This window comes from Setaria viridis, chromosome 1 (genome assembly GCF_005286985.2).
Source record: "Setaria viridis chromosome 1, Setaria_viridis_v4.0, whole genome shotgun sequence".
Classification (NCBI taxonomy): Eukaryota; Viridiplantae; Streptophyta; class Magnoliopsida; order Poales; family Poaceae; genus Setaria; species Setaria viridis.
Genome location: NC_048263.2, coordinates 14,549,445 through 14,562,791, shown reverse-complemented (window position 1 = coordinate 14,562,791; position 13,347 = coordinate 14,549,445). Strand labels below are relative to the sequence as shown.

Genomic DNA, 13,347 nt, shown 5'->3' with positions numbered 1-13,347 from the left:
CTCCCCTGATGCCTACACCCGTTGCCCCTTGGTGGCTTGAGCAAACAAAAGCACCATCTGTGTTTACTTTAATTGTTCCTGCAGGAGGGGGATTCCACCGTATCAGCGATGCTTGTCGATTTGCACCCGATGGTATCTTACGGTCAGGCTTGTAGTAGAGCGTAGGGCCGGTCCTGAGATTTGGGAGGTCCGGGGCGAAAGTAAAACTCAGGACCCTTTCATATAAACATTATAACAAATATATATAAAATGTTACCGATAAATATTTAAATGTATCTAAAAGCAATATTTATATCAAATTATTTATACATATTACCTTAAAAATTTCTTTTAACATTTCTCGATGCAAAATCACTTATGATAAGGATGATGTCAATCTCATCCAACAAGTTCTTCTCGATGCATAATGTTGCCAAAACCATTTACCCTCTCATGATGCATAATGTGCACCTGATGCATTTACTATGTTCTTAGAGTCACTTACATTGTTATCATCGACGTTGGTGTTAACATTTTCTTGGTTCATCCGCAACAACTATTGCCAACTCATTTGGGTTCGTCGAAGCGCCCGTATTCCTCGCAGGGCCTTGATAACTCTTGCCAAATTTATCTATAGCTTCTCCCTGTGATTCTATCAACTCATCCACACATCTCTTCCTTTTCCTTTTCTCGCAGCCTGATTCATATTTCCCATAATTGTTATAAATCAGTTGAGATTAAATAACTTATGATAATGAATTAATAATTAATGATACGGAGAATTAGGAAATTGGCAATCCAGTAGCGTACTTAGGTGCCGACGGAGTCGAACAGGAACAGTCTGATCTCGTCCGACGCAGTCGAACAGGACAGGAACAACTCGACGGCACGACGGGGATCACGCGCGCAGGCGGCAGGAGTGCGGGCGCTGCACGCGTGCGGCGGCGGCCCTGGGTGGCACTGCGGTACTCGAGTGCGCGCGTGTGGCGGCGGCGTACGGGAGCGGTACTCAATCTACTAACAGGCGAAGGTAATCGGCAGGTCAATTCGTACCAGCCACTATATAGAGACCCACGAGGAAAAGTTTTACCAATTGGAGCAGTGTCTCGGTTATAGTCTATGTTTACTTGTTTAGCCTGGCAATCTAGGCGTTGGCCTTGGCCTCTAGGCCGGCCTAAAGGCACCTGAGTACCTGACGGAGGGCCCTAACCTGACGTCCAGCTACCTGACACCGGGGCCCCTGGGATTTGGGGGCCCAGGGCAGCCGCCCCCCCTGCCCCCCCTCAGGGCCGGCCCTGGTAGAGCGCAAGCATCAACTGTCCACTTGATAGCTAGTCGATGTTCAATTGCGTCCTTGCCGTGGCGTTGATCATTCCTGGAGCACCACAACGACCACATGTCGCACAAAATAATTCCCAACTTGTCTTCTTCAATCAGGTCACCTCTGATCAAGTCCGCTGCCCATGAAACCGGGGACAGTGCTGGGAGCTTTATTCCTTCAGAGAGTTTTAGACAGTGCCAGAACTGTCTCGCAAACGTACATTCAACAAGAGCATGGTATGTAGTTTCAGCAGCAGCACCACATATCTCACAAGTGGCTAGCGGATCAATATGCTTCCTATGCAGATTCGCTCGCGACGGGATATACTCATGCAGGACACGCCACCAAAATACACGAACCTTTGGTGGAATAGGCACATACCATAGTCTCTTCTAGAACCAGTTTTCTCCTTTAGATGAGGACGCACGGGACTGTGTAAAGTCCCTGGCTTGATGTTCCCGGGATGAGATCAACCTATAATGATCGTACTGTATAGATCCCAGTTTTCTCCTAAGTCCATACCCACATGTCCGCCTGCAGCCTTCCTAGCGGAATACACTTCACTGCCTCGACATCAAAATCCATGAGATTATCCTTGAGGGCATCCTCGTTCCATGATCTCCCATCAGAGGATAGCAGATCGGCAACCGTTACAGCAGTAGCACCATCCTTCCGGCAAACCGGCTTATTTCCAATTCCAATCGGAATCCAAGGATCATTCCAAACACTGGTTGTCTCACCGTTGCCAATACGTCTGATCAAGCCACACTCTAGGGCTTTCTTCCCAGCCACGATTGCTCTCCAGGTCTGGGAGCAATTTCTGATCTGTTCGCTTCAACTTATTCAGCCGGTTTATCAGCCACCAAACAGTGTTTTCCTCTCACAACAAATCAACCGTTTTAGCTTTTCAGCCGGCTTATAAGCTGAAGCGAACAACCGTTTCCTCTCATTTTGTTTTTGCACCCATAAAATCAGAGTTGGGGAAATATTTCCCTTTCAAGACTTTTTCACATAGGGACCCCAGAGTAGTGAGCATTCTCCAACCTTGTTCGCCCAACATAGCAATGTTAAAATGCTTGGAATCCTTGAAACCAATTCCTCCAGCAGATTTTGGCCAATTCAACTCCGACCAACTTCTCCAGTGAATACTCCTCTTGTCAACACCACTGCTCCACCAATAATTCAAAATGGAACAGGTGATTTTCTTGCATGCATCAGGGGCCAACAAAAAATAGCTCATTGAGTATGTTGGTATCGCCTGAGCAACAGATTTAATCAGAGTTTCTCTTCCAGCACAACTCAGGAGCCTTTCTCCCCATCCTCCCATGAGGCTTCGAATTCTGGTAGGAATATGTTAAAAAGCATCTTTGGTTGATCTGCCAACCGCAATCAGTAGTCCCAAATATTTCTCAAAAAGAGCTTCTGAATTTATACCAATAATTTGTTTCATCTCCTCTTTGGCGCCCTCCTCGCAATTGGCACCGAAGAAGATTGCTGATTTGGCTATGTTAACAATTTGGCCAGAGCACCTTTGGTACCTTTGAAGTACATTCACCAATCTTTCCCCTCCTCTAGCTGAAGCTTGGGTAAAAATAACACAATCGTCAGCAAAGAGTAAATGTGACACCTATGGAGCATGGATCCCCACCCTTACCCTCTTTGTAATAAAATGAGGCCCAGAGAATTTGAGAAGGCAGGACAGACCTTCACTGCACAAAAGAAAGAGGTAGGGGGAAATCGGGTCACCCTGTCGAATTCCTCTCAATGGGTGGAAAGTTCCAAACACCTGACCATTGACCCGAACAGAAAGAGATACTGTTTCTACACACCTCATGATCAGCTCCACCCATTCCTGACGGAAGCCAAGTTTGAGCATAATTCCCCACAAGTAGTTCCATTCAACCCGATCATAGGCTTTTGCCATGTCGAGTTTTACTGCGCAAGCACCAACCTTCCCTTTCTTTAAAGGTTTGAGAACCATGTTTCCAAAGTTTTCCTAGTTGTATATAGGAGATTCTCTTAGAGGGGACTGCCTCAAGATTCTTAAACGTCTTTTACGGAGCTAGTTTCACTTTCTTTATGAAGAAGTGGTTTTTACACCGCATGAGCTTCAAAACTCGAATGAGAACATCAACAAATAGTTGTCCCCATTTACCCTTGCTCCCTTCCATAGCCCCACATGCTCCTCGCTATGGGAGCTTCATTTCCAAAGTGTTGGTAAGCTGGATGGATTTTAGGCCTGCTTGGTAGCCAGCCTCGCATTGCCACACCACCTGTAGCGACGCCACAGCTGGTGGCGAGAAAAAATGACGCCATAGGTGTGGCGACGCCCTCTCTCAGTAAAAGCTATGGTAGCCAAACTTTTTGGTGGGAACCAAACAACAGCCATCATTTGATGGTAGCCACAAGTATGCGCGTGGCTTTTGATGGCGGAGAACCGAGCAGCCCCTAATGTCTTGCCTGTAAGGGTGTGTTCTATAAAGGAGTGTTCAAGTACTTCGGTGTTGGGTTGCATAGTCCGAACTCAAAATTCTAGTTGGTAGGTTGATTGAACATAGATTTACAAATAAATTTGAATATTGGAGTTATGTTTGGAATAATTCAAACTTGGAGTTGATATCTCTACCACATATTCATGAATTAACATCATGTGAGCTCACAGTTGAGGTACATATTAGGAAGTATATGTATATATTAGGATGTATTTATCTTTTTCTTGTACACTTGATGTGTTCCTCGTACTCCAAGCTACATTAGCCATATATATAGAGGCCACCCCCTCTCATTAGGGTGTGTGGTGTTTCCCATCTACTTCTCTACATGGTATCACGAGATTAGATCGTGGGCCTCTCCTCATCTCCCTCGCGCCTCCCTCCTGTCCCGCGCGAAACCCTAGGGCGGCGCCCCTTCTGCCACACCGCCGCCACCCCCCTCCGCTGCACCTCCTGCCCCGCGCACCATGGCAACCCACTCCTCCGCCGACTCCTCCCTGTTCGGTGGTCACCCACCTCTTGCCGGCGATGCCACCGCTCCTCCTGGTGGTTCTAGCGTCCCTCTGCCGTCTCACTGTGCTAGCGGTGGTCCTCCTTCTGGTAGCGTGTCCCTCCCTCCCCCTACCGGTGATGCGCTCGGCCATGGCGGCGACGGCTTCCTCTTGTACGAGGCGCCCCCACCCGCCGCCCATTCCTACGCTGCTGTCTCCATCAAGTCTCACGTTCCCATGACGTTGACGATGAAGTCCTCTACCTATTTCAAGTGGGCGACCTTCTTCAAGTCCATGTGCGGCAAGTTTGGTCTCAAGTTGCACATCGACGGCATGGCGGCGCCTCATCCCCAAGACCCCGACTGGGATCAAGCGGATTGCTGCGTCCGCTCCTGATTCTTCATCTTCGTCGATGACTCTGTCCTTGACCTCGCCATGACCGACGACGATCAGACCGCTCGGGATCTCTAGCTTGCCATCAAGGGACTCTTCCGCACCAACAAGCAGTCCCGGGCGATCTTCCTCAGCCACGACTTCCACTCCATGACGCAGGGCGACTCCTCCATCTCCGAGTACTGTCAGTGCATGAAGACCCTCGCCGACGCCCTCCTCGATGTTGGCCATCCCGTTCAGGACTTCCAGCTTGTCCTGAATCTCCTTCGCGGCCTCAACTCGCGCTTCTCCAACACTGCCAACGACATCACCAACTCCACCGACGGCTTCCCGTCCTTCGCCCAGGCGCGTGACATGCTCACCTTGAAGGAACTTCGCCTCGCCAACGAGGAGAAGATCTCCAACTCCACCGCCCTCCTCGCCGGGACCTTCTCATCGTCTTCGTCCTCCGGCTGTACTGGCGGGTGTCACCCGTCATCTGGTTCTGTCCAGACTGGTGCCGGCGGCGGCGGCAGTAGCAGCAGCAGCAGCAATAGCGGCCGCAGCGGTGGCGGCAAGAAGAAGTGGCAGAAGAAGGGTGGCGGCGGCTTCCAGGCGTCCCCTGGTGGCAGCAGCTCTCATGACGGTGGGCCCCCACGACCCACCGGCCCGTGGTTCTGCTTCAGTCCAGGGGCCGGCTCCTACGGCGTCATGGGCTTCCAGCAGGCTGGCGGTTAGCACCCGTTGGGCGGTGGGGACTGGCGCACCGGCGCCCATGGTCTCCTCGGCCCCCCTCCGCAAGCCCACGCCGCCTATGCCCTTGTTCAGGCGCCCACTCAGGCGTCAACCTGGGACCAGGCGGGTCTTGTTGCCGCCCTGAACCAGATGGCACTGCATAACAGTGGTTGGGTGGTTGACTCAGGTGCATCTGGCCACATGTCATCCTTGGATGGTATTCTTGTTTCCCGACTCCCTCTTTCTCAATCCTCCATTACTATCGGTAACGGTCACACCCTTCCCGTCACATGCCGTGGCAATTCCACCCTTACCACCCCCACCTCTCACTTTCGTCTTAACAATGTCCTTGTTGTTCCTTCTCTGATTCGTAATCTGATTTCTGTTCGTCAGTTTACTAAGGATAATAACTGCACCATAGAGTTTGACGCTTTTGATTTTTCTGTCAAGGATTTTCCGACCAGACGTGTGATTCTTCGCTGCAATAGCGCCGGTGATGTTTACACCATGCCTCCAGTAGCTAGCTTTGTAGCGCCCCATGCTGGCCTCGCCACCTCCTCCAGTTTGTGGCATCTCCGTCTTGGTCATCCTAATCCTGATGCCATCACCACACTTAGACAAACTTCATCCATTGCTTGTAATAAAGATAGTCATACTCTATGTCATTCATGTCAGTTAGGGAAACATGTGTGGTTACCTTTCTCACATTCTAGCTCTCGCAGTTCTGCTCCTTTTGAGTTAGTTCACTGTGATGTTTGGACTTCTCCCGTAGCTAGCATCTCTAGTTATCGCTACTACCTAATCATTTTGGATGACTTCTTGCATTTTGGTTGGACGTTTCCTCTAGTTCACAAGTCTGAAGTCGCCTCACACATCACTAATTTTTGCGCCTATGCTCACACGCAGTTTAGTCTTCCTGTTCGAAGTGTCCAACCTGACAACGGGACTGAGTTTGTCAATAAGACACATCCTTTTTGACTTTTCGAGATATCCACTTGCGCCTCTCGTGTCCCTACACTTCTTCCCAAAATGGGAAAGCCGAGCGTGTCCTACGCACCCTTAATAACGTGACTCGCACATTGCTCATTCACGCCTCCATGGCCGCCCGTACTGGGCCGAGGCACTCGCCACCGCCACCTACCTTCTGAACCGGCACCCCTATTCTGCTGTTCAAAATGACATCCCCTACCGCCTCCTCTACTCCCAGCCTCTCGAGTACTCTCACTTGCGTGTTTTCGGTTGTCTTTGCTACCCCAACCTCTCAGCCACAGCACGCCACAAGCTTGCTCCTCGCTCCGCAGACTATGTCTTCCTCGGTTATCCCTCCTCTCACAAGGGGTACCGCTGCCTTGACTTATCCACCCGTCGAGTCATCATCTCTCACCATGTTATCTTCGACGAGTCCGCCTTTCCCTTCTCCTCCTATCCTACTCACCCATCGCAGCTCGACTTCCTTTCGTCGAGCCCCTCCGATGTTCCTGCTTCCACCTCGGTCGCTCCGTTGTCAGACGTTGAGCAGCCGCGGCTCTCACTAGTTATTTTGCAAGAAATCACCAACGACAACCCCACCATCCTGTTACACGGGCCGACCGTGTACCCCGCTCCGTCTGCGGGCGGGTCACTGCTCTCCACCATGCTCCTGACTGCTCCGACCACGACCGCAGCGCTTCCGACCGCGACAGCGACGTGCGCGGTCGCACCCCCGACTGCTCCGACCGTGACCGCGTCACGCGTGGGTGCGGCCCCGATCACACCGTCGGCACCGGCACGCACTTCGATTGGTTGGGCGAGCGCCCCGACCGCACCGGCGAGCGCTCCGATCGGTCGGGCGAGCGCCTCGACCGCATCGGCAAACTCCCCGACCGTACCGGCGAGCGCTCCGACCGATCGGGCAAGCGCCTACGGTCCACCCCCTACGCCCGCGGCCCTAGCGCCTCCTGCGCCCTCCTCGTCGACACCTGCCCCTCCGTGCCCTATCACTCGGTTTGTGACTAGGGTAATCCAGCGGGTCCATTACCAGGGCATGAGAGCCTCAACTTCTTCTCCGTCCTCTCCGATTTCGATGAACTATCGTAGTGCTCTGGCTGACGCCAACTGGCGTGCCACCATGGTCGACGAGTTCTAGGCCCTCATCAACAACGACACCTAGCGCCTCGTCCCACAGTCGCCCGGTGCCAATGTCGTGTCGGGCAAGTGGATCTTCCAGCATAAGTTCCATGTCGATGGGTCCCTCGCCCGGCACAAGGCGCGTTGGGTGGTTCTTGGCTTCTCCCAGCGTCACGGCATGGACTACGACGAAACCTTCAGTCCGGTTGTCAAGCCGGCGATGATACGGACCGTCCTTAGCATCGCCACTTCTCGCGCCTAGCTGATCCACCAGCTGGACATGAAGAATGTGTTTCTTCACAGACACCTCGCGGAGACAGTCAACTGCCAGCAGCCTCCCGGCTTCGTCGACCCCGCCGCCCTTGATCACATCTGTCTCCTGCAGAAGTCCTTGTATGGATTGAAGCAGGCCTTGAGGGCGTGGTACTAGCGGTTCACCTCCTTCCTTCCCCAGCTCGGCTTCGTCGCCTCCACCTTCGACACCTCCCTCTTTGTATCTACGTGCTGCTCTACGTAGACGACATCGTTCTCACCGCCTCGTCCTTGATTCTTCTTCGGCACATCATGGGGCATCTTCACTCCGAGTTTGCCATGATAGACCTTGGCGACCTACACCTCTTCCTCGGCATCTTCGTCACGCGTTCCTCCCAGGGCCTATTCCTGTCTTAGCGACATCACGTCTTGGATCTTCTTCAGCGTGCTGGCATGACTGAGTGTCACTCTACAGCGACTCCCGTTGACACTCATGCCAGGCTTTCAGCACATGATGGCGCCAAACTCCAAGATGGCTCTGAGTATCAAAGTCTTGCTGGGGCACTTCAATACCTCACTCTGACTCGACCTGACCTGACGTATGCAGTTCAGCAGGTGTGCCTCTTCATGCATGACCCACGCGAGCCCCAGATGGTCCTGATCAAGCACATCTTGCGCTATGTGAAGGGCACGCTCTCCTCCAGGCTCCACATCAGCACCGGCCCTATTTAGTCTTTGACTGCCTACTCCGACGCCGACTAGGCTGGCTGCCCAGACTCTAGACGCTCCACCTCCGGCTTCTACATCTACCTCGACGACAATCTGATGTCTTGGTCCTTCAAGCGCCAAACCACGGTGTCTCGTTCCAGTGCTGAGGCAGAGTACCCGGTTGTGGCTCATGCTGTGGCAGAATGTTGCTGGCTGCGTCAACTTCTTCAGGAGCTTTATGTCCCGCTTGCTTCGTCCACTGTTGTGTACTGTGACAACGTGAGTGCTGTCTACATGATAGCCAACCCTGTGCATCGTCGGCGCACGAAGCACATCTTTACCTATTATTAAAGCGAGTAACGTTTCTGCCAGCAATTTTCGTCCGTCGTGGTCATTTTTCAAAAAAGTCCCTCAACTTTCAAGGAATCAACCCGCAGTCCATATTCTAAAGAGAGGAATGGCTCGGGTGGAAAAAGGAGGGAAGGGAGGGGTTAAAGAGAAAAATGCTTCTCTTTCTCCAAAACAGAGAGGCGTAGGAGGGGATCGGGCGCGGGCGGCGGCTGGAGCGGGGTGCCCCGCCGCTGCTCCTGCACGCAGCCTCGGCGGCATTGCCGGCGCGTGCGCGGCGTCCAGGAAGAGGTCGCCGCCGCGGAGCTGTAAGCCGGCGAGCTCCCCGTCCGTCGTCGGTGATGCCGGCGCCGATGAAGATGCGGGGGCTGTAGAAGACGAAGGCGTCGATGCCGGATGCCGGAGTGGGGCGCCGCGACCTCCGCTCCACGGCCACGACGGTGCCGCCGTCGCTTCCAGGAGGTCCTCCGCCTCCATCTCCGGGAAGCCTGCGCGACGGTGGGAAAGCGAGGGGGTCCCGCACGAGGAGGCCATGGCATGGTCTGCCCGCCGGCAGCGGCAATGGCCGCCGTGCACGAGGAGGCCACGGCGTGGTAATAGGTAAGATTAACGGGTCCACTTTCTTTCCCCATCTCCACGCTCGAATAATGGAAGCGCCGGAGCTCAGGATGCAATCCTATTCAGGAATCAGTCCTGCGACCCGGATTGGAAGATAATGAAGGCCGTGAAGATCCCGACCACGCCGGTGAGCCCCAGCGCCACCGTCGGCAGTGGGGCGATCAGGCTAACGTTCTGAAGCACCCCTTTGCCGGTGGTCAGCTCCACGGCCACCACCCCCATGAAGCCCAGCATCCCGCCGCGGCTTAGCCACACGTCCAGCCCGCCGCCGCCGCCGCCCTTGGCTCCCTGCTCGCACCTCACACTAAGGGCCCTCGACCTTGCGTTCCTCCTGCTACCTCGAGCAGTGGGGCGTGCTGATGTCACGGACAGCAGGGGAACGCCATTGCCTGCAAGGAGAAGATGCGAGCAGGGAAGTGCAAGAAAATCATGGCCAGCGATCGAGTCTTTGAAACACCGCCAATAAAAGAGATTTTGATTGCTACCTGCTGCGGAGGTGAGACGAAGGCGAGGAGAAGCGGAGGAGAGGAGGGGATGAGCCTTCCCCATGGATGGTGGAGCAGAGTAGGGATCCGGAGCACTAGCGCCTTGCGGTTGCTTCCTGATTCTTATCCGCGGGAATGGTGGGCGCCCACAGGTCAGCGTGAGCTGTCCACCAGAGGCTCTGTATAATATAGCTACGTGCTCAGCAATTAAACACACGGTCTTTTGACCGAACCATCATTGATGCGTTCGTGATTAGCCGTGCCGTAGATGAGCTGATCTGTAAAAGCGAACCGTGCAACGGAGCAGGGGAAGCAAGAAGCTTGCAAGCTATCGAGACTCGCACAACAATGAAGAGCCTCCTGTGTTTTTTTTCAAAACAGAAAAAGCGGTGGCCCATCTTGGACGGAGAGAAAAAGTTGCCAATATATGATCACCTATAATTTTCCTATTCCTTAGATTAGTACCACCTCGCCATCCGAAGCAGCGCCGCACCAGCTAAAATGCTCATCCTCGCAAGCCATCCTCGTCGAGCTCAGTTGCGCGGGCTTGTAACCCAAGTCGGGGCATTAAGGTGGTGTGGATGTTTGGTGCGGACTCTGAGCTTATGTCTGTGGTGTGCCCTTGCTGGCGCTGCCCATTCCATTATATGCACTTATAGTTTTGAAGTGCTTTGCCAGGAACTGATAATGAGAGTTGAGGAAAACAAACCGATTGATCATAAGGAACTGAACCATATTTCGTTCATGGGAAGAAAAGAAAGGAGCTTCAGTTTGCTCATGATTCAGCCACCCAACTCAGATTCACTCAACTCAGATGGACTGGGAAAAGATCATACATTGCCCAAATTTAGTCATGAAGGATAAAAACAAAACGTGTAGAAACTGCCCTAACAAAGGTGTTAGTGTTAGAAGATTATACACGAGGCATGCACAAAAAGCTTGGCAACATCCAAATACTCTTTTGGCAGCCATACAACATGTGTATTCCATTGATCAAACACAAGGAAAAGGAACACTTTACATCAACCAACTATAGAGATTAAGAATGAGTTTCACCGTAGCAACGCACGGGCATTATGCTATCAAGAATAAAAAAACCAGTCGCATAATTTGTGTCTTTATATCCGTATATGACATCATCCATACGCTGATACGTATCTTCACGTATGTTAATAATCTATATAGTTCTCTAGGCGGTTATGTATTTAGATGGACTAGGTTAGAAGCCAAACAAATGTAACATGCAAAATAAAGTTGGTATCTATTCGTTTTAGAAACAAAATTAGAAAATAATATAATTAATTCATGGAGCTAGAAAAATAATATCACAAACCATTGAAAGAATTTTTCCATACAATAAAAAGGATATGAATTAGTGATTTTCTAAATACCACTTGAAATTGATTTAGGGTTTGAGAATTTGAGCAAGAGCTCATATTTGGAATTTTGAAATGTACATAAAGATATAGAGGATAAAATAATAATTGGGTATTTGAAATCCAAATTGTATAAGAATAATAGGGCTAAAGTCCATGTATTTGCTAATTTTAGGATTTTATAGGCTAAGAGCGAAGGAATGATTTGCACTACTATTTTGATTATTATTATTATTTCTTAAAATTTTCTGCTTATAATTTAGTGCCGTTTTGGAAATAAGTAATGTGGGACATAGATCAAGATATAATGCGAGTTTGGTACATATTTATTGGGTTAGGGTGTGTAATGAATCCCGTTGCAACGCATGGGGGCGCCCCGCCACTGCTCCTGCGCGCAGCCTCGGCGGCATTGCTGGCGCGTGCGCGGCGTCCAGGAAGAGGTCACCGCCGCGGAGCTGTAAGCCGGCGAGCTCCCCGTCCATCGTCCGTCGGGCTATTTTTCAAAAAACCCCCTGACATTTCATGATATCAACCCGCAGTCCCGGGGTCGGATGCGCACGACCCCTTGAGGGTGGAACTCCGCCTCGCCCGACCCTTGGTCCCGGGGTCGGATGCGCCCGACCCCTTGAGGGTGGAACTCCGCCTCCCCAGACCCTTGGTCCCGGGGTCGGATGCGCCCGACCCTTGAGGGTGGAACTCCACCTCGCCCGACCCCGAGTGAAGCTCCGCCTCGCCCGACCCTGAGTCCTGGGGTCGGGAGTGTCTGACCCCTGAGCGGAACATTGGAGTAGTCCGAGGCTATTTTTCAAAAAAAAACCCTGATATTTCGTGATATCAACCCACAATCCAATTTTGAGTATACGCCCGACCCTTGGTCCAGGGGTCCGATGCGCCCGACCCCTTGAGGGTGGAACTCTGCCTCGCCCGACCCTTAGTCCCGGGGTCGGATGCGCCCGACCCCTTGAGGGTGGAACTCCGCCTCGCCCGACCCTTTTTCCCGAGGTCGGATGCGCCCGACCCCTTGGTCCCGGGGTCGGATGCGCCCGACCCCTTGAGGGTGGAACTCCGCCTCGCCCGACCCCGAGTGAAGCTCCGCCTCGCCCGACCCTGATTCCTGGGGTCGGGAGTGTCCGACCCCTGAGCGGAACGTTGGAGTAGTCCGAGGCGAAGTCGAATCCGACGCGTAGTCGAACTTGAACTAGTTGACTTTGAACGTCTCCTCCTCCTCCACTTCCAGGAGGAGGCTCCCGCCCGTCGAGAATGGCCACAGCCACGACAGCGCGGCCGTCACCTCCAGGAGGTCCTCATGTCCACCGACGACATCCCGCCGTCCTCCGACGTCGACGCCATCATCCTCCGATTCTTCCGCCACTTCAGAGACCCGCACGACGCCAGCCATGTCGACCAGGTAATGGCCACCGCATCCTCGAGGCGGCAGCGAAGCGGGCAGCGATTGGAGTGGAGGCCAGACTGCCAGGAGAGCTCGCTTCCGAATTGGATCGGAATCGAAGCTGACTCGGGGCCAGACTGCCAAGAGAGTTCGCTGCCGAACCGGATCGGAATCGAGGCCGACTTGGATAGAAATCGAGGTTGCGTTCTTGCCTGTATAAATAGCTGCGGGGTTGTCGCCAGGAGCCTAGGACCTCCTCATCATCGAGAAACTGCTCAGCAACACGCGCAGAGATCACCTCCATCAACGACAACACGTGAGCAAGTAATGACCCGTAGCAACGCACGGGCATTTCTGCTAGTCAAGATTGATATTCACTTTGTTCATGAGAAGGTGGCCTTATGTAAGCTCCGGGTCCTCCATGTGCCATCCTCTCACCTCTTCACGGATATCATGATGAAGGGTCTGCCAACTCGTTTGTTTACTGAATTTAGGTCTAGTCTGTGCGTCCGTGATCCTCCCGCTTCAACTGCGGGCGGGTATTAGGAAGTATATGTGTATATTAAGATTTATTTATCCTTTCCTTGTACACTTCATGTATTTTTTTACTCAAGCCATATTGACCGTATCACTTAAAAAAATACAACGAATAAATAAACAAATGACTGAAATGT

The 13,347-nt window shown here is 52.4% G+C and overlaps 1 protein-coding gene across 1 annotated transcript; it reads right to left on the bottom strand.

Moving 5' to 3' along the window:
- Positions 1-9,491: 9,491 nt before the first annotated feature.
- On the bottom strand, positions 9,492-9,971 carry LOC117854237 (stress enhanced protein 1, chloroplastic). The gene is made up of 2 exons (XM_034736541.1): positions 9,908-9,971; positions 9,492-9,811 (listed from the first exon to the last, which is right to left on the bottom strand). The coding sequence occupies exons 1-2, from the start codon at positions 9,969-9,971 to the stop codon at positions 9,492-9,494; spliced, it is 384 nt and encodes a 127-aa protein (XP_034592432.1).
- Positions 9,972-13,347: the final 3,376 nt, after the last annotated feature.